The 24507-nt window shown below is 42.5% G+C and overlaps 1 protein-coding gene across 4 annotated transcripts in view; it reads right to left on the reverse strand.

Moving 5' to 3' along the window:
- Nucleotides 1-24310, reverse strand: part of MED15 (mediator complex subunit 15) — a 30027-nt gene extending 5717 nt beyond the window's left edge. For 3 of the 4 annotated variants that reach the window (XM_082324993.1, XM_082324992.1, XM_082324991.1), the window contains exons 1-10: nt 24209-24310; nt 17549-17636; nt 16291-16342; nt 15799-15828; nt 14391-14606; nt 13544-13809; nt 12371-12757; nt 11105-11194; nt 6037-6156; nt 42-184 (exon numbers count right to left, since the gene is read on the reverse strand). In XM_082324993.1, the coding sequence (XP_082181119.1) occupies nt 42-184; nt 6037-6156; nt 11105-11194; nt 12371-12757; nt 13544-13809; nt 14391-14606; nt 15799-15828; nt 16291-16342; nt 17549-17636; nt 24209-24276 (1460 nt within the window). In that variant the 5' untranslated portion in view covers nt 24277-24310. The remainder of the gene's footprint in view (nt 1-41; nt 185-6036; nt 6157-11104; nt 11195-12370; nt 12758-13543; nt 13810-14390; nt 14607-15798; nt 15829-16290; nt 16343-17548; nt 17637-24208) is intronic. The other variant, XM_082324994.1, reaches the window with a different exon arrangement.
- Between the last annotated feature and the right edge of the window lie 197 nt (nt 24311-24507).

The following is a 24507-nucleotide window of genomic DNA, read 5'->3' on the forward strand; positions in this document are numbered from 1 at the left end:
CGGCTGTGACAAGCATCCTCAAAAGCTGCAGTCTAGCTCACCTGACATTTGAATTTGGCTGAGAAGTTGGCTGGCCTGGCTGAGGAGATGGCTGCGGCTGTGGTGGCGGAGGCATTGACTGGGGCGTTTGAGCTTGCTGGACAGGAGAAGGGGATGACATCATGGTAATATTGTTCTGGCTGACCTGAAATGTGGAAAAATACAGGATCAATAACAACAAAAGGGAGTAGAGGATGGGAAGCTAACTAAAAGGCTTTACCTACAGAGAGCAGCGTATCCTCAGGCCTACAAGAAATGAAAGTGTTAGTTTCCTGTTCTCCCCATCATGACAGTCCCACCTGTATCACTCTCGAGGCTCTCAGGGCAGTACTCCATATCAACTTCACTAGAAATAACCATTAAAACTGCACATAATTTGAGTAGCTGTATAATAATTGTTTTTCATTTCCCAAACCATCACGTCGCAATTAAAATGTCCGAAGTGCCATCTGAAAAACCTGTATTTTATTAGAACTAGAGTAAAGAAGAACAGGAAGAAAAGACAGTTCTGACTTGAGAATTAACAGCCATAAAAACCCCTCCTTATTTTGACATTTTAATTACAGCCTTCAAAGGTCCGTCAGACTTGACTGTAGCTTCCCAACTGGTTTTCTTTAGGAGGAAAGAAGAAAAAAAAAAAAAAGTGTAGTAAGCCAAGCCACCAACATCTTGTTTAAATATTCAGCTTTGACAATCTGGGTGGAGACAGAAACACTCCACACTGAATGGCTGGATGGAAAAAAAAAAGAAGCAGCTTTCTGACCTTTGGAGAACGATGAGGTGTGCCTAAAGGACAAAAAGACGAATAAGAGCATTTCCAGAACAGCACCAAACTCTGGGTAACCACTAAGTTTATTCTGTACACTCTGAAGTGCCAGAGCCAGATGATGCTCAAATTAGAGCAACTTCTCACATTTGTTCTAACGGACGTTCTTCCCCTTGATCACTTAAAACCAAGCAAAAAAACCCTGTATCATGGTCAGGAGCATGGTATAGTAATGCAGATATTAAGTGATCACATTTGTTTAAGGCACATGCAGAGTTCTTATGACCTGAGGCTATAAATAAGTACATGCACAGATAAACTGAATTAGCCCGCAGAGGCCACATATTGTGACTCAGTAACCCATGCGTCCGTTCTGTAAGTCATTGATTAGCGCCTTTATGAATTAACAACTCTGTTTCCTTCAGTCTAAACCATTTTTAAGCAAAGCTCCCAGTAAATCCACAAGTCCCAGACACTTCATGGGCACTGCAATTTGATGTTGTCCTTCCCTCGCTCGTTAAACATCCATCTAAATCATCCAACTGTTTCCAGAGGACATGATATTTAGCACATTAAAAAGCAAGTACTGCATGGTCTACTTTTGCATGTATGCACTGAATGTGACTGGAAATGCTTTGCTTGGAATATCACATTACAGCTGTGCAAGAGGTCACGCTCCACTAAAAAAAAAGGGCCCAAGCAATCCCCAGCTAGGTGCAAATGTAAAACTACTAACCTCAAAAATACTTGTTTATCATCCATTAAAGCATAGTTTAAAAATCAAATGCAGCCTGACATACTATGATTTTTTCCCCCCAATTTTCAATAACCCCACTACCTTCACAACCTCTCCTACAAAGATAATATCTAGAACAAGTCAGGCTGAAATGATGATTTAAATCAGCTATTACATCTTCCTTTTGACCATAATCAACAAATACTGAGACTGTGCTTACTGTTTTTCATAGGAGGTAGATTCTTTAACTGCATGTGTCTCCTCAACAGCTGGAAAAGCATTTCTGAGATTGAAAAGCATAGTCTGCCTCCTGCAGAAACCGAGCATCTCACCACTGTTTGGAAGGAAGCTAGGATGAATACTGCAAAAAGAACTCCCTGATTTTTTTACAATTCTATTTAACATTCTACTAAACAGCAAGTGATTTGGAACTTACCCATATGGATACTGCACCCATCTTTCATCAAGTCAAACTAAGACCACTTTTGAGCAGTTGTTCACTTCCTGAAAATCAAGCCCCTTTTAAGCGTTTCAGGTTGGTTATATAAAATAACTTCTGAAAACTTAAATCCTTGTGTTTTGGGAAGGAAGGAGAAAGATTTCATTAGGTTTTTTGCCAGTTTTAAGCTTCCAACACCAAGGTCCCTTCACGTTAATTTACAAAAATGTTGCAGAAAAGGAAAGAACAGAACATGCAGCATCTACTGTGCACATAAGCACAGAACAAATTAGATATTTTTTGCATTATCCCTTCTCATTTAAGTACGTGCATAGGCAAACAGCTTTCCTTCTTGCAACAGGTTTGCACTTCGCCAGCTTCATTTCAGAATATCAAAGGCTAATGTCTAATATTAAGCAAAACCGTGACATTTTCAAAAACATATACTCAGAAGTATGCAATCCTGAATTTACTGCCTTCCTTTTCTTTGAAAGCAGTTAATTTGCAACATAATAATTTCAGATGTCTTCCTATAGTACAGATCTAAAGATGCTTTCAGCTTTAGACTTCTACATTGATTGCAGCATACAGATTAAAACAATTTAATGAAATTTCAGCTTCTAGGGAATGCTCTTTCCAAGTGACTCCCACTGAAAAGAAGGCTTAACAAACCAAAAACACCCAATAAACCCAAAAGACAAAAAACCTCCCTCTGGAGCTTTAACTTCATTAAACTCATTTAGCTTCTCATTTAACTCCAGAGTTAAGCTATGGTTACTGACCATTTGTATACCCTTCATCTTCAACATGTATGAGGAAATGCAACTACATATTTTTTCACTGCAGAATGAGAGTTTCTGCATCTACAAGCATATTCACAGACAGCTAGTACAGCCCACTGAACGTGAATTTACTCTGCAACTCTACAGTGACCTGATATGACACCAAGCCCTAATTTTCTGAAGTCTTGCCCAAAAGATATTTAGGCTTGCACGCTGAAAGCTTGCACTTAATACCCACTAAATCAAAGGTGTTCTTAGTGTTTAGAGCACACCATGCTGGAAGATAAACTTAACTATGAGACCTACCTCCAGTTTGCCGAGTCTCAGGCAAGGAACAGCACTCTGTCGATAAGGCTAGCGAGAGTTTTTCAGCAGCTCCCGGTAGCAAGAGTGCACAATATGCAGAAGCTAAGGGCAAGGAAAAGGAGACTGCAACAAGGAGTGATGGGTAATAATGAGGAACAGTAGAAACACTTTTAGTCTAAAGAGAAACTCTAGAAAGCATTTATGCTACTGTACTTACAGTTCCAATGTTAAGCCAGTAAGCACAGCCTTGCCTACTCTGTTGCAAACTGGGTTTAAAGTTCACCATTATGCTGCTTTACGTGACAAAATGGAAACTCTGCAGAGCTTCAAGTAAGTTCAGATACAGGTTTCCATATTCCCAGTCAGGCCAGTATCACTTGCTTTATTTTAATATTAACTCAGTTTTATTTTTCCCCCCCTATATTTTCAATTTGCTGAAGATTTCTGTGCCAACAATAAATTGGAAGTTAATGCTATTGCAGACTGCAATAAATTTGTAGACAGAACTTGGAGGTTTTGACAATAGAAATACAGGAGAATGATTGGTATTAGCACATTACTTATCTAATTGCTAAAGCAAAAGCTAAGTATTAGATTAATCTTTCAAAATTTGAAGATCAGCAGGTTTCTTGAGCCAATCCAAATATGGTATATGAAACTTCTTTTAGCTGTTCAAAAAGTGCCACTAACATTGATCGTAGTTCATGTTTGGTAACTATTCAGGCACAAACAAACTTCAGCTAAGAAAAAAAAAAGTCACTTCTAATTCTTTTGACTGAAAACACCGTAATAGTAAAAAAACCCCAACCAAAGAAGAAAACCACTGCAGAATCAACTGAGCCTTGTGATAAAAAAGGACAGACTGACATTTGTGTGATATGGGGTAAAAATAAATAGCCACACAGTACTGATACTACATCTGGTCCTTTTGTTGAAAGGGATTCTTCAGTGCAAGACTCTTTTCTAAAGAGAAAAGGCACTCTCAACTACCTATCACCAAGTCTAAAGGACTTTTGATACTTTAGTCAAGGAGGTGACACACTCCTAAATGAGTAATCAGTAACCAGATATATGCTACAGCCCTTTACTCCTATTGTGCACAGCTGCAAGAGCCCTGATGACAAGGAAGTTATACCCAACAGACAATATTATTTAAGCATTTTACAAAATTAAGAGGCATAAATGACAACATTTCTAATCCACCTAGAACCTGAAGGGAACGTTCAAGTATATGGCATGCCAGACTGGCTTGAAAAGCATGCTTCCCGCCACCATTAAACCAGGACTCACTCACTCATCCTACCACCTGCTTAGGAGCCATTTTCACTCCGTTCATTGTTCAATTCCCTTTTTTGTTCTGCCATCTCTAGTTGTTCAGTCTTCTACATCGCTTTCACAATCCTTGCCATGCTACTGAGAGCACTCCTTGATGACCAATTCACTTGGTGTCAGAAATCAAAGCTCCTCAATAACCACAGACATGACAGCACTAAAGGATCAGCCTATGGCACTGAATGCTTAAACCAGAGGTCTTTTGTTATGACTCAAATATCAAATATAAGCCAATCTAATACTTAAAGATCTATCGGAAAGCCTCATCATCAAACCAAACATTGTGAATACTTCATATGGGAGATGAGTGTCTCAGTACATATAAACTGCTACAGCAAATAAAACTCAAAGTAAATTCTCCTTGGACTCAACCGCTATGCCTGCGTTTTATTTCAGTTAACACGTAACAATGACCTGGACTGAAATGACCATCCATCTTAAACCAGAAACAACAACGGATGTGTTTGCCTAGCTCTGCAGAATCTTTCTGGTCACTGTATCTACCTGAGCAAATTCCTGAGAAGAACAGGCTGTGCCTACTAAACTTGATGCAGCAGCACTAGGAAGCAGTTTCAGACATTCCACAGCCCCACGACAAGCTTGCAAAGGAAACAAAAATGCAAAGAGTAAAGAAAATGTCATTAAACCTATGAACAAAATGCAGCAGTATTAAGAACTAAAACTGCACCTGGTATTAAATTTGAAAATTAGCATCTAGAAGAACAAGACATGAGGTTCATGAACAACAGATAGAAAAATGCAGTTGAACGCTATTCCACCATCGTAATACAACACGTATTTAAACCAACAGCAGTCACACTGGGCTCAGCAAACTTCGGCAGAGCAGAGCAGTGCCTCGTTTCGTGACTTACTGGTAAGAACTCGGTTCTATTTCATTCCAGTTCTCCCATTCCCGCTCCCCCAAAACGACCCATTTTGCTTGCAAAGCATGACTGTGAGGTCTTTAGCAGATCCGGACCTGCACCAGGCAGATGCAGTGCTCTGACACACGCATCTTCCAGCAACAGCGGGATAGGTGCTGCCAGCCTGCCTACAGAGGTTCTTCTCTGACGCAGGTACAAGCGGAATCCTTCTGGCAGTTCCTCCTACACAACCGTCAAAGAAAAGAGCAGCTCTGTTTTTCCTGGTCCCTGATACCATGCCAAGAAGCTACTCAAACTGCAATGAGCCGAGTTTACTATTAATGAAAGAAGCACCTGTACAGAGCACGAACACGTGATGAGTAAGGTCCCAGACACAACTCAGCCAGCACACTGCGGTACTGACGTGCAACACTCCCATAAATGCACGCTGTTGGAGTATGGACAAAGACTAAGCAGGAACCACAAAAATTAATTTGAGACTTGAATCAATTATGAACATGGAAACGTTTTAAATGTTAAAACAAAGATCTATGCTGCTTTAAAAATGCTTTATTTGATATCCCAAGCTCTCAGAAAACCTATTATTTAAAGTGAAAAAGGATCCATAAAAAACCTAAACAGCCCAATACCCTGAGTAACACCAGCAAGTCAGTTGTTTGATGAAAAAGCTTGCTTGAAAGCAAGTGCTATACAATCGCGTATTGAATGCTTTGCACAATTCCTGACACAATGTGCTTTGACTCAGTAAATACCTGTGGCATTTGCTGTCCGCCCAAAGGAATGGAGCTTGGCGGCGTAGCAGACACAGCGGTGGTAGGCGGGAACCGTGGTCTTATTTGCATCCCACCTCGGGCCATAGGTGCGGTGATCATCTTTGAGGACAGAGGGACAACAGACAAAAGTAATCGCAAAACAAGAAATGCAGTGCACTGGCAGGATGAGAAGCACATGCAACCTCCAGGAATTAGGGGGAAGGGGAGCATGAAGGGAAGGTTAGTGAGCTCTTCTCTAAAGGTTAACCTAACATGCTAGCTTATACATCAAACTCCTTTTTATAGCCTTTCTACCCATTTTTCAGAAAGCATCTAATGAATTCTAGGTACCTCGAGAGAGCTGATACGTAGATTCAGATTCATGGGTCAAGGTCTGACTATGCTATCATTTGCATGTAGGGCTTTTCCTAGATTTTGCCTGGCATCTTGAACTTCTAGAATTCTTGGAAATAAGTGCTCTAAGATTGTTGTCAAGAGTGCTCCATGTAAGAAGCTATATAACGCCATAGGTTTCTGATGTGCTTTCCCCCACTGTGGACTCAAAGGATTTAGCAGTATTTGCGTATGCCACCCTTCGTTATAAAAGAATTTGGCAGACAGTTCAACAGCAACTGTCAGCAGGAATGCTCCACAGCGAGCAAAATTTCAGACCAACCCAACCTATGACAGTATAACAATGCCAAAGACAACAAAAAGGACTTCTGGGTTTGAAAAAGCTATTCCCTTCCTTTCATAACCCAGAGAATAAGTCAAATACATCCTTGTAATTTCCATCATTTCGACAAATACCCATTCCTCTATTACTAAGCTGTGCTAAAATATTCTGAGTCCACAATCTGCCTCAAGCTCATTCACGCACTATTTGATTCTCCAGATGTATAGGCTGAGCACACCCTAAAGTACAACCACTTAGGACAAATGATGAAGGTTAGCATTAGAATTTGTATTTTAAAATAGCCTTGGGACTATGCTACTCTACAGCATCTAGAAGTGCCTTTCAGAACCATCAGCCTGCACAAGCCACACAGATTTAATCAGATATCTCTGCAGAGCCCTCTGTTACTTAAAATTTGATAATACACCGTATATGCTGAGAATTTACAGCAAATACAGCATAGTTCTGAGGTAGCATTCGGGTAACTTTTGGCAGCTTCTCTCTGGTACTTCAAAGATCTACAGTAAAGTCCTCTGGGGTACTTTTTTCCCAGCATACGTATTACCAAGGAACCTACACAGGCCCTAACCAACCTACAAGTTAATTAAGTCTCCTTTCAGTAAATGGTTTGGGGCATTCTTGCTTAGTGTTTTATGTAAATGGACTGAAGCAGCCAGCAACATGTCTCTAGAGAGTCAGAGAATGCATGTGCTTACAATTGTTAAAAATAAATAAAATTAAATACAACATAGCAAGACTGAAAAAGGAAAGCAATAACTGATAAAGAAAACAGTGTCAAATTCAGCACAGCTGTTAGTTCACAACATCAGAGCAATGCAGTCCCTTTCCATCCAGGCAAAGAGGGATGGTCAGAGACAGGATTTCAAAAGGGAAACAAATGCGAGCGCTTCAGACATCACACACACATGCACATGTACACACACAGCATGCAACAGCCACCACAAGCAAACACAACAACCCAGAACTGGCACAAAGCGCAGGTGGATGCTACAAAGTGCAGTGAGGGCTACAGTATCAACATGAGAGCTGGTGAAGCAACACAACCCTAACAAAAATACCAAAACAAACCCGAAAGAAAAACAAAAAAGGGAAATTGCTAGGAAAACAAAACCAGAAACGTATCCTTCCAGGCACAATCACCCCATCTTAGACCCTCGTGAATGCACATGGATCTCTGGAGCGTGTGAAATCCCAGGGATGTTATGGTGACCCACATGTCCCATCTTGGTCCTGTTTCTCATGCCACACCACCAAAGTGTGAATATTTAGATTACTTCCTCCGAGGTCAAGGAAATTAGAAGGATATTCACAGTTTAAGTGTCTGGCAAACCACTAAACACCAGCATGACAAACTCCGATTCACAGGCTTTCAGCTGTTCGTGGTATTGTGGTTGGTCAAACATTTATGCACATGCACACAATTTTGGTTTTGCTTTTTTGTATTTTGTGTTTTTTGAAATGTGTGCTTTGGAAAGGAAGTGTACATATAAAGTGACACCAATTCCACTCTCTTAACATGACTAATCTATTTTTCCCATTCTCCAGCTGATTTACATGTATGAAACCTGTGACCCTTTGACAAAGGAGTCAGGAAAGGGGGTTCCAAAGATGGCATCTGTTTTATGCAAAGCAATATATCCATGAAGGAGTTGTTCCTGTCAGTCCAAAAACAGAAGACAGCCAGAAGTGTTCAAGTACTTTTGAAAAAGATTTAAACTGAAGGCAAATCCTCCTCCACAACTGAAATTGATTTATCTCAACTTACAGAACTGAGAATTTTACCCCATAAAAACAGAGAGCAAGCAGAGGAGGAGAGTCTCCCTCCACTCTAAGATACAAACCCCATTATTTGAAAAAAATGAAGTGGATTATAACAATTAGAATCCCGAACCTGTAATTTCCTTTCATCTAAAATCCAAAGATTCAGAATTCCGTAAATACGCAGCTTCTGGTGAGCAGGTGTAAGTGCTGTGCCACTGTCGCTCCACTAAAGGCAGCTCTGATTTTCAAAGAGCAACAGCCAATCTGCATTCTGAGCACCTGGAGGAGTTGCACCAGTACAGCGATTTAAACTTTATTAACACTTAACATCCAGTGGATTCCAGATTTTCCCTTGGTGCTGCAAGCACTTGCGTAGCACCCTGTGGTCACCAGGACACCACCTTGTTGGTTTATCAGCTTCACCCGAGTTCCCTGCTCACAAGGACCAGACACCCACGCAGGGCAACACTGAGTGCATGCTGTCTTTACAACTTCAGAGAACTTCAAAACTCACATGGATCCATGTTTAAACCTGGGATTGCTTTTACTTTTATGTAGGAAGGATGAACAGAAACTTTACGGAAAAGGAAAACCGCAGCCCTAGAAACCAAAATTCCCAGTTTGAAAGCCCCTAGAGACTAAGTTTAAATGTAAGAAGCAAAGATTAGGATAGGGTTTGTTTATAACAAAAGCTTCCCTGAACCAGATGAAGAAACCAAGGCAGATTTATTAAAAACGCTGGTGCTAGTGAAAAATGTACTAAATACAAAGCAAAATCTACTCTTAAAAGAAACTTCTTATAAATTAAAGAAAATCCATATGCACTCTCAACACCAAAGCTGCATTGTAATACTGTACACAGCCACAATCTTAAAAGTAAACATTATATACAGAAAATATTTACACAAGTATAAGAAACCCGTTTAATTATTGGACTGCACAGTGGTAAGTGAATTTTAGTAGACTCATATTGCAATGGCATGAACATAAATGGAGTACAGCCTGTATGTGGAATTTTCTAAACTCCATCCGTGACAGATAATGAGGAATCCCTGAGTTTATTACACGTCTGAATAAGGCTGCAATACAAAACCCACTGTCAACCATTTTATCACCCAAAACTTTTTAAATGCACTGTGCTGTTAAGCCACTGGCATATGGATTCACTACATGGGGCAAGAATTAAGTTGACTCTACATAAGCACAATCCATCCGCTTAGGAGTTGAAAAGAGCACTATTAAGTTAGTAAAAAGAAAAAAAGTCAGAGTCTCCTTCCAGTCAGCCTAAGTCCCTGCAGCTCCCACCTGGAAATTATTTAAGGAACAAACAGAAGTTTTAATTCACATTTCAACTGTCGAAAGAGAATTCTGCATCGCTGCCAGTACTGTACCAACTGTACTTACCACTGCTCAGCTTTTACATCCTGCGTTACGTGGACACAAGCAAAAGGACTGATACAGAAGCAGAACTTAGCCACCACCAAGGATGTGGGCCACATGAGAGTTACGATGGTACAAGACACTATTCCTGATACAAGTCTGGGAGATGTATGTTGAAGAACCAATTGTTATCACAGGCCACGTAAAAAGCTTCCAAATGTCTTATTGAATCTAAAATATTACTTGTGTGCTGAAGGGAAAATGGTGCATGCAGACATGGAATGTCTGGGTATATGAAAAGAGCTCTGCCATTAATCCTAGTCAGCCTCATTTCATCTGTCTGCCTCAGCCTCTTCATCTACAAAGCGGTGATAATTGTACTTACCCACGTCTGTAAAATGCCTCAATATGAAACACTACAGAGGTAAGCCACAAAAGACTATTTCATATTCTGGTGGAAAATGGGATGAGAGGTTCAGCTCAAGCCATTCCCAATTTTTTTCCCCATGTCTCCTTCATACCAGACACACATCAAGGAACAATCACTGGGGCTACAAGTGTATTGCAGGATAAGAAAACTGTGTTAGACAATCAGCTTTCACACAGCACTTTTTTTTTTTTTAAAATGTAACTCTGCACTTGTGACACATGCCATTTTTTCTTCACAATTCACATCCAGAACAAGAGCAATCTACATCTACTGCCCATTTCACTCAGAAAAAGAATGAAAGATGAAAAGAATGAAAGGGGAGCGCAGAGAGATTTCATTGTCTATACTATTTTTTGTGGTCGATACATGGAGATGGAAGGTAAATCACATATGAGTAAAGATAGCAGGCAAAGATTCATGGTACAGAAATCAGTTTACACAACAAAGCAGTCACCTAAGAAAGTTTAACAAAAGAAGAGGTGATACACTCCAGGTACCAACAGTCAGACTTGTAGCGTGACCACAGCAGGTCGTCTTTTTGATGTGCATTCCTGTGTCAGTACAGGCAACAATCTCACCTACTCGGGACAGAGAGCATGCACAGAGAGGTTGTCAACGAAATCCTGCCTCTGACTCCAGGCAAAGGAGAAACAGCACAAAAGCCCACATCCCCCTTACAAAGGAGATGACCAATCTCACACCCCTCATCAGAAAGCCACCAGAAACCCTTCTCCATGCTCATCTCTAGCATGCACTTGCTACAGGCCTGTAACTAGTGATACTGGCGCCTGGGCCCTTACCTGCCCTGAAGCTCCCATCTGAGCAGCTTGGGCCTGAGCTGCTTGCACTGCTGCCGCTGCCTGCTGCTGCTGGACCAGCTGAGCTCTTACCTTGAGTAGGAAAAGAAAGAATGAAGTAAACATACGTATCTGATTAGGGTATGACACTTCTGTTTCAACTATATTGACTATACTCATTAAAAAGGGTGTGGAGACAAGATCAGCCACACATAGATACTCTGCCTAGAGTTTTTGAGCTTTCTTTATGAAAACAAGTTCCCACGTTTCTAACATTTAGACCAGTCTTCCCATAGACTGTGCACCCAAGATTTGATTTCTTCTTGCAACTTCTTCCCTGTACCATCAGGTCTTCCTATGACAATACTAGATACTGCAACTTTCTGGCACACATAGTTAACCACACACGTGCTGATTTCCCTCAAGCACACTGTATTAAGCACCTACCAATGACCAGCATTTCAAACGTTTACGCATTCATTCCGACTGTCAGTGCAATGCACGTGACTTCTAACTACTCCTAGCTTAGCCGGCAGGAGCACAAAGTGGATGTATCGACTCGTCCACGTGGGGTCAATCTCAAGTGTGGCTGACACTCCACTCCTCCCCAGCAAGGCCCAAAGAAAAGCAGGTCTTGGGATTGTGGCTGAGCTTTTGCTCAACCGCACATACAGAGCCCAGAAAAAACTGACTGTAATGCAACAGTTCAAAAAGCCGTACCATTAAGAGGATGACTCAGCAAGAGGCTCAGCGGAGTAAAACTATTGTCTTGTCCACATTCTCCCCAAGGCAGGAACTACCGGTATCTTAAACTTTGACCAAAACCTCTAAACACAGCAGCAGAAGCAAAGCCAGCACACTAGAGAGCCAACACTGACTCCAGTCACATGCACTAGGCACGTCAAAGCACTTGCTCATGTTCTAGAACAGCAAATATCATGGAGGTGATTTTTCTTTAACCAGAGTTTGCTTCTTTTTCTTTTTTTTACCTGTCCATTCAAGAGTAAGACAAGAAATTATTTTTAAATATTAGCTGCATAAATGGTTTTCACAGATTTCCAGAAGTCCTACTCTTAGACACAGAACTGTTCTCTACTGACAGGCCCAGACCTTTAAACCTTTAAACTCTCCATACTCGTAACATGCTAACTACAGATCTCTTAATAAGCTATGTTTTTTCCTACTTCATTATTAGCAAAAGTTGAAGATTTTTTTTATTTCTCTGGAGGGTCATAATGAACCAATAATGAGCTGGTCACTAGCCCTTACCTGCATTGCTTTTAATTGCTGTGGCGTAAGAGTAACAGGCATAACCTGGCTAGGAATTTGTCCTGAGATTGCCTGTGGCTGAGAAACCATGGGCTGGGGTTGAGGCTGGGATTGTGGTGGAAGCTGAGGCTGTTGTGCCTGAGCAACCTGTTGTTGTTGTTGCTGCTGCTGCTGTTGCTGCTGTTGTTGTTGCTGCTGCATCTGTTGCATCTGCTGTTGCATTACTTGCTGAGGTGGCTGCTGCTGTATCTGTTGTTGCGGTATTTGCTGCTGCTGTTGCTGCTGCTGCTGTTGCTGCTGCTGTTGTGCCTGCATAGCCTGTGCTGCCTGCAGCTGCTGCATTTGGGCAATTCGCTGTAGTTGCTGCTGCTGCTGTTGCTGCTGCATCTGAAAAGCAAGAAAAGCCAGGATGCTAAAGCTTCCAGCAATGCAATAGCAGCCTTATTTTTATAGCATAAACCAAGAGCAAACAGAGCTGAGGTTTTAAGTCCAAAGGGAAAGCCCAACCTTTTTACCCACTCACTCTTCATATATCTCAACTCTACATAGTGCACATCCTGTGGTTTCAATACTACAAGCTTGTCTCGCTACTAAAACAGTTTTCAAAAGCAAAGATAAAGTCCCTCAGCTTCTCCTGTACAAATGGGCTCAGAAGCACTTCTTCAAATGTAACCAGCCTTCATCAACACCACTATTTACCAGAAACTGCACAAGAGCATGACAGCTGAAGTTTCCTCTTCTGCTTTTGTGCCTAAGGATGATAGATATATACGATGTGCTCAGCACATATTTTTTAAAGTGGCAATGTGTAATTCACACAATGACAAAACAGCCACTATTTATAGAGTAATACAAGTGCTTTTAGTTCTCTCCTACATCCCTGTTCTTGGCAGAATGAAAGACTGTCCTGATGTTTATGAAGAGAAAGAGAGGTTTTAATTCTCTATTGCTATGACAGAAGAAAGCAACCAAACGACTGTTAAGCTTTTCCTCTGGGATGAAATATATTGTTGCCAATTAACTTGCAAGTCTAAGCTGAAGCCCTTATCCCAAAGTGGAAACGCGTTAATAACAGGCAGCGCTGATATTCAGTACTTCCATGCAAGGCAAGCCTCGCTTGACAAGTACCTGAACACAGTCACCTCAATTGCCATCGTAATTGTTTGTCATCACCTGCTGTTGGTTTTGCTGCTGCTGCTGCATCTGCAGTTTCAGCATGTGCTGTTGCTGCTGCTGGACGGCTTGCAACTGCTGCTGTTGCTGCTGCTGCTGCTGGGCTGCTGCAGCTGCTGCTGCCTGCTGCTGCTGGACCTGAAACTGTTGTTGCATGGCTGACTGCTGGGCCTGGAATTGCTGCTGCTGCAAAGCCACCTGCTGCTGCTGGAATTGCTGCTGCTGCTGCTGCTGCTGCTGCGCTATCTGCTGAAGCTGAAGCTGGGCTAAAAAGAAGGTAGACTGTACTTAAAACATGAGACCCAAACAGTGTCAGAGACAGTTACCCAGTATAAGTCACAATAATTGAAGAAAACCCCCAAAGTACATTAACGTTCTTCGTTAGCAGCATATACTTTTGCTTCCTCAAATGGACGAGGCACATGAACAGCAGAATTAATGACACTTCCTACTACCACCTTCTAATTCTCACTGCCTATACTGAGTCAGCAACCTAGGTAAAGAATGTAAAAATGTGCAGGAGGAAATATGCACAGAGGTCACCAGCAGGAAGCACCATACCCACAGAAAACATTGGTGAGCTCTACGAAAACAACATTCTGAAGTTGACATCTTGTAGGATGAAAGAAGCATTTGCTCATACAACAGCTACACTGTTCCTCACCATACTAAGGAAGACATTTATCCCATTATGTAGCAGTATTTGAAATCACTTCTTCCTGCAGGTCACCTGCCTGATTTAGCCAGAAGTATGAAATCTCTTCAGCACCCTTTCCTTGTGGAAGAGAGTTATGTACTGAAAGGCTGATCTAATAGTTTCAGTGGTTACGGCAAACCGAACACTTACTCTGCTGAGTAGCTGTGGAGACACCAGGCATACCATGAGGGGCCATTCCCGAGGTTCCCGGAGGCTGCTGCTGCCCTGGGAGACTCATCTGTTGTCCCATTGGGCCAAGGCCACTCATCCCACTCATCGCTGCTCCCTGAGCTCGCGAAGCCATGCCCATTCCAGGTGCCCCTGCTGGGGGACCCCCAGTGAGATTCTGCAGGGCATTCATCGGATCTACAAAGAAAATAGTTACCAATATGCAGCCAGCCATGCAATTGCCTCCCCGAAATCCTCCGTTCTCCATCATCCACTCTCTGATCGGTCAGCTTCAGACCACGACTAGATGCAACACCCTGAGAATCTAACATTCACTGCTCTGCCTGTCAGGCACGTTTTGGCCCCTCTGTAAATAGCGTGGAGATTACTTAAAGTGCTTCGGATTTGCAAAGTTCCAAATAGATTCTAAATACATTAGAGAAAAGGAACTTCGTAGCCACCTCTGGATTTATATGCAAGTCAAAACAAGCTGCCAACAGAACTCCATGAGGACATCCAGCTCACAACTGCAAAAACCGAGAAGAAAGTCCCACTGTGGATCCAATTAGCCTCTTCCTCCCGAGGTCAACACGGAGCAGCAGCGCTCAGACCAGAGGAAGTACTTTGCTATACAGTTCCCCCCACAACATCACGTTTATTATGCAGTGGATAAATTCAGTGCCTTTCAAGGCAATTATCATCTGAACCCTGGGCACACAGAAAAGTGAAGTCAAAGAGGGAATGGCAATTCAAGAGGGCAAAACACAACATGGGGTTCAGAAGCAACATTAATCAGGTACAGAATGCAACACCCCATCTTTCTTAAGAATACTTATAAAATAATTTCCAGCTGTCTAAGCTGGATGCTCATCAATCACACACTGCATATTTAGCCTCCAGGGGGATAAAAATGGAGGATTATACTGTGTTCCTACCATACCCTGCTGTACGAATTAGCACAGAGGCAGAAGACATGCTCAGATCTAACCTTGGTCAAATGGCAGTGCGTACGCCCCACAAACACAGTGCTTGCCTCTGATGCAACCCACTGAGGCACCCAAAGCTGGTAACAGGGAGAAACCTGGACTGCTCAGCAGGAGCTTATTTTCAATCACTCTTGTTCTTTAGTGTTGTGAGCTAACGAAGTACAAACAGGGAAACAAACAAGTCTCCTGTGTTACATCCAAAACGCTGTCCAAGCCTGACACCCCCATCACTGAACAACTCCAAGACGATCATGCTACCTTTCCTTTCCTCCAGCAGCATTTAATATTCCAGCGAGGGAATCCACAGCCTTCTTATTCTTAGTGCACGCCAGCCCTGATTTCGAAGCTGTTCTACTTAGAAAGGCCGGGGGAAGAAGGGGGGGGGGGGAAAAAGGAGCTCTTACCACTGACTGATGCTTGAGATTTCTTATTGTCTGCAAAGGAAGAACAATTAATTGCCTTTGTTAATCTTGTCACACATAAATTTGGCCCTTCAGATATACTCTCTACGAGAAATACATTCACATAATAATTTAAAAAAAAAAAAAAGTCACTGCCTACTGTAGTTCTAGAAAAATACATAAACCTAAGCCAATTTGTTAACCAGAACACTACATGAACAATGGAAAGAAAGCAAAAATCCAGGAAAAAATTAGCAAGGTGGAAAAAATAGTAAGTTTAAGTAATTTCTCAAAGACTTTTCAATTATAGATGGATGTGTAACAGAAACAGTATTTACAAATAAAGCATGTACATTACAGGAAAATTTTTAAAGCAACTTGTGAAGAGTCACATGCAGAACCACACATACAAACCCTGAAGTTTACTTTTTGGGGAGGATGGCATAACCAATCCCATTACTGAGGAAAAAAACCCAAAACCAAACAATTACTTACGAATATCTCGAAAATGGATAATAAGTCTGGCCACAAGAGAAAGATATTCCTCCTGAAGGTGAAAAAAAATGGGTATTTTAGCATAGGAAATAAAAACATTGCAACCGTGACTTTCTGGTTCTTCAGTATTTTTCCTCAACATAACAAATTTTACTTTACAATGTCTGTGGGCTTTTCAGAGCAGTTCATTTGCAAGGAACAGTCTGTTCATTAACTAAGTGAGAATATTTTTACTAATAGGTCATTGTGGTTGATGGTACAGAAGGCCAAGAAACCACAAAATTCACTGGAAAGAACGTCCGTGACAGTCACACTAACAGGATCACAATATGTGAACATAATTATAAACCAATACATCCATTTTCCACTTCTTACACACTCTAATTCCTTTTTCTTAAGGACTGAACCTGCTTACTTGGTACACCGAGTGACTTTAGTCCTTGAACTATGTCACATTCGGACTACAAGAACTTTTTTTAAGGTAAGTTAGTATTACAAATACAAGTAAGTTAACAACTTTAAAGACTAACATATGATAGAAGCGTCAGAAGTGAAAAGACAAATATTCTTTGCAGCATTTTATTAGTGTGCTTCATCACGTGCAAGAGAAACTGCACAGGGCTGAGATAGCCTTCCTGGCCATGAAACTACCAACTCACCAGCGAGGACGCCATCAGCAGGCATAAATTTGTGACATCAGCATTATAAGATTTTCACCAAGACAAGTTCTGTCTCAAACGTGACTTGTTTGGAGACAGCAACAGTATCCGACTTCTCATAACGCAGGCCCAGGAAAGAAGTTTACATTTTGGTAGAGTCTGGAATTGTACGCGATAACCAGACTTTCACAGAGACCACAGCACTTCCCTTGGTCTTACTCTTGACACAGCCTTTTCTTAGTCTCTCCTGACCACCAAAGTGGTCATACGGAATGGTGCTACACTGTAGATAAAGGACATTCTATGCAATTCACTACACACGAGTCGTCGGATAAGAATTAAGTGCAGTCCCATGTATGCACTAAATGCTGCAGCATCAACAAACCTGTCTTGGACTGAAGTTTGATGCATATATTGGATGCAAAACACCTCACTTCCCCTCAGGGTAAGAGAAGCACACATAAATCAAAAATTTTGCATTACTATGTACTCTGAGCAGAGACAGTTAACTAAGTGCATTGGGTTTGCTATTTCTGCGGGTTGTTCCAAACTTCTTTTGACACCCCAGTAACTGCTGGAAACAAAGAGAGATGCTTTACCCGTGTTTTGGCCTTCATAAACACATGACTCTCCATATCTTTGCTGGATTTATTATGGGCAACACCAGCCTTCCTCATAGCATCATCACTGAAAAAAGAGGAAAAACACAAGGCTGGGTATTAATTGAGGACATCAGAAAATACTGTCTGTAGTTAGGAAGGTCTGTAAACCAGCTTTTTACCCTTCCCTCATTTCTAGATTAAAAAACACAAAAAAAAACAACCATGACATAAATTACTTAAAATTGCCACGCTTTAAAATTTCTTCAAATAATGGAGAAAAAAGCCAACCAATTTCTAAAAGGTGACACAAATATTCTTTACAGAAATTCAAGAACAACTGCTAAGCAAATCATTATTTTACCACCTGATGTATTATTTTTGACACAATACCGGGACCTGTTCATTTAAGGAAAGCTGAATGACAGGATTAATGTAATCCATGTCTGGTGAACAATGGGCTTGATTCTGCCTAGCGTCAGGCATTCCCAAAAGAATCCTCTAAACATAAGGTGGAATAATTAAAAAAAAAAAAAAGATTGCCTAAAGGCATAGAGGTTTGCCCAATGAGTGAGAATAAGGAGCCGGAGCATCATCGGGGGCAGAGAAGAGCAGAGGTGCGCGATGTGCCGGGCAGGGAGGGGACAACCAACATGCAAGCAGCAGGTGAAGCAGTAAGACGAAAAGAAGGCCCTGTTGATGGTAAGTTGACGGGACAAAAAAGAACAGGTTTGGTAATAAAAAGTTTTCAGTTCCCTTACTACTCTTTCCCATTTGCCAGCCAGAATCACAGGGACTTGCTGTCCTTTCTCCATCACACCTCTAGTAAATTGGATCTAGGTCTGCCCTCTGGATGGTACATTGAACATGCAAGATGAAAAGGAAAAAAAAAACCAAACCACACATTGCTAAGGACACGGGTGGAAAAGAAGGGGCATTCTCAGTTCATCAAAAAGTAGCAAGCAATTCAACTGTGAAACATGCAACCAGATAAAGACGTCCTAAAAACGAGTTCAGTCAGGTGAGCAGCCCTACTCAAACCCTCCAGGCATTCTCGTTCTGGCGTTTCACGTCGCTGCAAAACCTGTTCTGTTTTAAAGCAGCCTAGCAGCTACAGTCTAAATTCCACAAACAGGTTACCAGGAAATACTTTCACCTTGTAACATCTCAGCAACTTATTTCTCAGTAACTGCTGTTGCGTGAGCAACTACCCTACACCAGATGCATCGCAGGACAGTGATCCCTGAAAGTTTCAGCCCATCTGAGGGGGGACTACTGTTGTCTTCCCCCCGAATTTCTGCCACCTCCCATGCAGCAGGAATGGTGCTCGCATGAGCAGTAAGCTGCTTCAGCTTCCTGAATTAACAACACAGTCACGAAAGTGAGAAGAGCAGATGCTATAGCCTTAAAATGCAGCTTAGGCTGCCACAGCTCACACCCTTACCTTGCAAACTAGTAGCCTGGTACCACACACCCAACCTGCCGTAGCCTGCGAAGCAGAAGGCAGTAGAACACAGCTACCTGCTGTAAGGCGCTCTCATGGTAACTTGTTTGTGTGGTCCGGCAGATACTAAAAAAATGCTGTTTATACATGGAGGTTACTTAAACTGAAGCAGAATCCGAACATAATGCAGAGTAACTATTCCTCCACAAGCAAACAAGCCTTAAAGTGAGCAGCTCATAAAGGAGCTCTGCTGCAGAGGAAGAAGCTATATCCAAATATTGACACCTCCCTTTTTTAATGCTTTCCCTTTCAGAAAGGCTGCCTCCAAACCCACACTACTCTCTGAATCCCCCTTAACTTCTCAGCCCCATAGAACAAGGACGATGCCTCATTCTGAGAGCACCAAGAACTGAGCAGGCAGGAGGACAAGAAAAAGATTATGCAGAGGCAAGTAAAGGAAGAAACGTGTAGGTAGTACCAAGGGGCTGTGAGACAGACAGTGATCAATGCGGTATCAGGAACTTGGAAAAAATCCACAGCAAAGTAGTTATCTATTTTTACATGTATCTACCATTTCCTTTTGATGTTATAGAACATGCAAGACATTTTATAATGACTACACCTGCATTAGCAATAATGCCACTCCAAGCACTCCATGTCATGTCTGTTAGCATTCCAATAAAGGTTTAGGCTAGGAGGAAGAGAAAAATACACAACTTGTTCTTTGTTCACATATTCATCCTCAATTGACATAAAAATATTTACGTTAAAAGACTAGGAAAGTCACTAAAAAAAAAAGCCATAGCTTTAGCACAGAGTTAAAGGTACCAAATAACGTATCATATCCTTGCAGAACACCGAACTCAACAAAACTCTGAAAACTAGATGGTAGCAGCCAATTCAACCTTCGTCTGCCTCATAAGCACTTACTAAACACATCATAAGATGCACACTAAAACTCTGCCTTTTTCATTTCATGCAGAACGCTCAAAGCTGTGGTTTCACAAGATGAAGCATTCAACACCAACGCCAGCTTCAGGAATTCCCCCTCCATTCCCAAGAAGCTTGTTTCCAGCCCAACAACATGCAACCTCTCACTCAGGCCAGCTGGTCTATTTGAAAAATCTTGCAAAACACGTTCTCCTTCAAAACGACACCAGCTCCCCTATCCAGTTCGCACTATGACTGCATGAATCAGTTGTTCCAATGACACAAAAGGGCAATGAGTTCCAGGGCCAACACCACATTAAGCCATGTAACATCACCAAATGCTGCTTCACGAAACAGACTATTTCATCACTGTAACACTCAGCTCAACAGACGTTTCTTGCTTAAAACAACAACAGGAAAAAGAAAAAAAAGCCTGCTGGTGAGCCATTAGCCACATCTATCCACATTACAGAGTTTAAAAACCTCCAAGTAAACACCAACAAACACACAAAACTTCAATCACTTCATCTTGTGCACACGATGCTGTCCCACACAACATCCTGGTCGTTACAAGTTTCAGCAAGAGCAGCCCTCGCTTGCAGGAACACCCCCATACAACACAGACCAGCAGAAGACCCAAACCAGGAGTTACCCATATTAGTTTATTCACGCTTGCTGGACAGAACACGTGAAGGCCTGAAGGGCCTCAGTCCCCAGAACACCACCTTCAGCTACAGAGGGGAAAGTAAAGGACACTCCAGCCTCCCAAGGCCTTGTTCCAGCATTCCCTTTCTTTCCAGTTCTGCAGTGATGAAAAACCCCTTCCCAGTACGCACAGAACGAGCCCTTCATAGCTTCCCAGCATGTCCTCCAGCAGAGGTGACTCGGTCAGAAGCCGCCCCTGCCAAATTATGCCGGTACGACTGTCTGTGTGGCTGTGCCATCAGCAGTAGTGAAGAACAACCAAGGTTAAAAATAACCACTTTTCCCGAGTTATTTTTAAATTTGAGAAATTTCTCTATCAATCAGGTTCACTGCATGGCAACCCAAACACTTGCAACGAAGAGGTACTGCAGAGGCAGTAGCTTCTTCAGTTCACAGCTGTGTCAAACTAAGTATTTATAAAATGCATCCCTCACTTTCTACAGTCCCAGGAAGGGAGCAACATCTGCCTTCTTGGCCTTTTTTGCCTGAATTCTCATCAGACAACCCAGGCTGGAATATAAAATTCAGGCTGCTTTATGAACTGGTTTTGTGAAGTGTTTCATAGAGAGCAGCAATGCAGATGATCTCCTCCCCCCCCCAAAAACCCCCAAACTTTAGCTGATCCACTAATCTCCCGCCTGCTTGTTCCTCAGCCTCTACCTCTTTTCATGTGCTCTCCACAATCTCATCCTCATTTCTGTTCACGCATGTTCTCTCTTCTCATCTAGCTGAATCATTAGCTAAATCTTAAGTGAGAACATACATATCAAAACTTCAAGCAAAAAACTGAACACAAAATTAATGGACCATCACACAACTTAAGTTACATCCCTTTTCTCCACTCAACACTATGCCCGTCTAACGTAGCCTAGAAGCAGCTCGGGGCAGGAACTGTACACAACCGCGCATGGAGCTTACCACCACACAACCCAGTTCAGATCTGTCCTTCGGGCAACACCAACAGTTAAACACATATTAGGAAAGGCCTTTAGAAAAAGAGACTGCCAAGGCACCAGTATGTGCCTGCTCCCTGTAAGGGCCAGAATAAAGGGGTGCCCGGCAAGCACAAATATATATTCACACTCCTACGCCATCGCTGCCTCCTGGAACAACCTGGGAAAAGCCAAAGCTGATCCCTGGCCTCAGTCATCGGAGCTCAGGCATTCCTGGATCTAGCAACAGTATTGAAGCCCTGCTTGGGCCTGCAGTCATGCAAGAGCCCAGTACCGAAGGGGGCTGCTTAGGTTATCAAATGCAGTGTTCTCTCAAATGATGATAACCAGATCACACACATGGACCACTGACACATTCACCAGGATCCCTGTTCCACACAGCATCCCTGAAACGTTCATCCACATAACGTCACTCTTTCAAAACAACAACAAAACAAAAAACTGCAAACCCCCCAGAAAAACCCCAAGCCCCCAAAACTTAAATTCAGTGTTGTAAAGGAAACCCAAGTGTGAAATAGCAACAAATTAAGACTCCTGTATCCAGAAGCTACAACAAGGCACTCAAAATGAGTTATGTGAGTGGTTCCATGCATTTAAGTTAACTTTTAAGACCAAGTGTTAATATTCATCTTGATAAATAAAAATCACTTGTTATTTGCAGGATGAACTGGAAGATACACATACACATAAGAGTATATTTTCATAACCGTTAGGAACAACCTTCCCACAAATTAAGAAAACTTTCAGATGATTCACCAGATATTTATTTTAATTACCTCCCTCTTCCACCTACCGCATTAGCCTCACTAATGGCAAAACTGGAAGCTTTTGGAAAGAAATAGGAACTCGTTGCATACAGAGCTGAAGTCTTTTTAGGCAATATATTGCTTCTATTTCTCATTCAACAAACCTACCTATAATAAACTCTACTTCTGGCTCACTTCAGTTTATTCCAACTACCAACACGAAACCAAGCCAAGTTGTTTTCAGATATCTAGCACATATTGATCACTTTAAAAAAAAAATCCACTGCAGTCATTGTATGCTTATCCCAGTAACAAGTTTGTTTGCTTTTTAAACAAGATAGTGAATACAAACATACGATGTATACTATGAAACTGGAGGGAGCACAAGGAAGAAACATCACTTACAGACACAATCTTAAAAAAAAACCTGTGTCAATACATCTATAACAAAAAGCACACAGATCATATACAGACAGCGGTGCACATACGTAAAAGACAATAAACTGAGGACATTTTATTTCTACTTTTTCACAACAAGAATTAAAAGTTTAAGATTACTGTCATCTCTTCATATGGCATTAACCTTAAAGAATTTATTGGGCAGCAGTAGTCATTTTTTTTACCTCTGGCTGTATGCTTCCATTGAAACGTTTATCAGCATTGTTTACTGCTCACAGAAAACACAGTTACAGTTTGCAGGGCAAACACAAAACCAAAGGTTTATATTGTTAAGGTTTGTATCTGCTTACTCATATTTATTTCCTCAAAGTTACACAGCATTCGAGGGCACTTTTGTTTGCTTGTTTTGAGGAAGGAGTAGAAGAGGAGGAGAAGAAAAAGCAAGGGATTAATCAAACAAGACTAATGACTTTGCAGAAAGTTTAGAAAGCAAAACATCAGTTCTGAGCACCAAGGAAGTTTGCACAGCTTGAACAGACAGGCACTATCATATTTCTTTAATGAACACCATAACAGTTTAATTCTGAAACAGCACCTTAAGTAAAGCCCACAGCTAGGCAGTAAAACCACATGCAGTCAAACACCATACTGTTTACATACAGTCAACTGTTACAGAAGAGAGTCTTTTTAAATATCGATTCTCACAAGCAACTAGGCAAGATCAAGCTTTTCAGGCACACATAAATAAGGATTTCAACATTACTTTAGAAGCATTGAGCAGTGCTTTCACTTCTGTAATAATCACCTTTCATAGGGTAAAAGAGCCTTCCATAAAACAGAAAAAGCATGCAGAGCAGCAAAGTAGTTCGAGTAAAATGACTGTTTCATAAAGGACAACTGAAAAGGCAACAAGCTGAACTATTTTTTTAACACTCTTAAGCATCAGCTAGATACCAATTACGATGATGCTTGCTCTAGAAGCGTGAAAGCAAATCCCTGTCCAAAACAGTAAGTCTCCAACATTTTTTATTTCATTTTTGCCCTAAAAAGTCAGATGTGAGATAGCAACAGTGGTTTTCGCAGGGCAGAACATGTCAAACTCGGCAAGGCTACGGCCGCTGCCAAAAGCGAGGCCCTGAAGCAGGTGCTGTCAGGCGGGACGGGAGGCGTGTGCCCGGGGAAGGGGAAAGCGAAAGGGAAGGAGGAGCGGAGGAGCGGAGTCAAAGCAGGGGCCCGGCTGACCCCGCACAGGCTCTGAGCAAAGCCTGGTAACCAGGCCCCCTCGCAGCGGGCGGCGAAAGGGCCCGGGGCAGAGGAAACACCGGGGACCACGGACGAGCCCAGGGAGCGGGGGAGGGGCGGGAAGGACTCGGAGAGGAACGGAGACGGGCGCGGGCGGCCCCGGGAGCCGCCGAAGCCCCTCTGGCAGCGGCCGAGGCCCGCCTGCGGCCTACGCAGCGGTGAGACCGCGGCCCGCACTCACATCTGGCTGACGAGCTTCTGCCGGAAGTTGGTGCTGCGCCAGTCGGTCTCGGGCCCGGTCACGTCCATCCCTGCCGCTCCCGCCCCGCCGCCGCCCTGCCGCACGCCGCCGCGGAAGTGCCGCGCACCCACTTCCGGCGCGCTGAAGGCTTGGGGGAAATGAAGTCCCGGCCAACTCTCGCGAGAGCTTCCGGCTCGGCGCGGGGCTCGCCGGGAAATGTAGTCCCGCCCCGGGCGCGCTGCTCCCCGCAGCGGCCCGCGCACCGGCACCGAGCGGGCGCGGCCGCCCGCAGCCGCAGG

This window comes from Platalea leucorodia (genome assembly GCF_965183815.1).
Source record: "Platalea leucorodia genome assembly, chromosome: 12".
Classification (NCBI taxonomy): Eukaryota; Metazoa; Chordata; class Aves; order Pelecaniformes; family Threskiornithidae; genus Platalea; species Platalea leucorodia.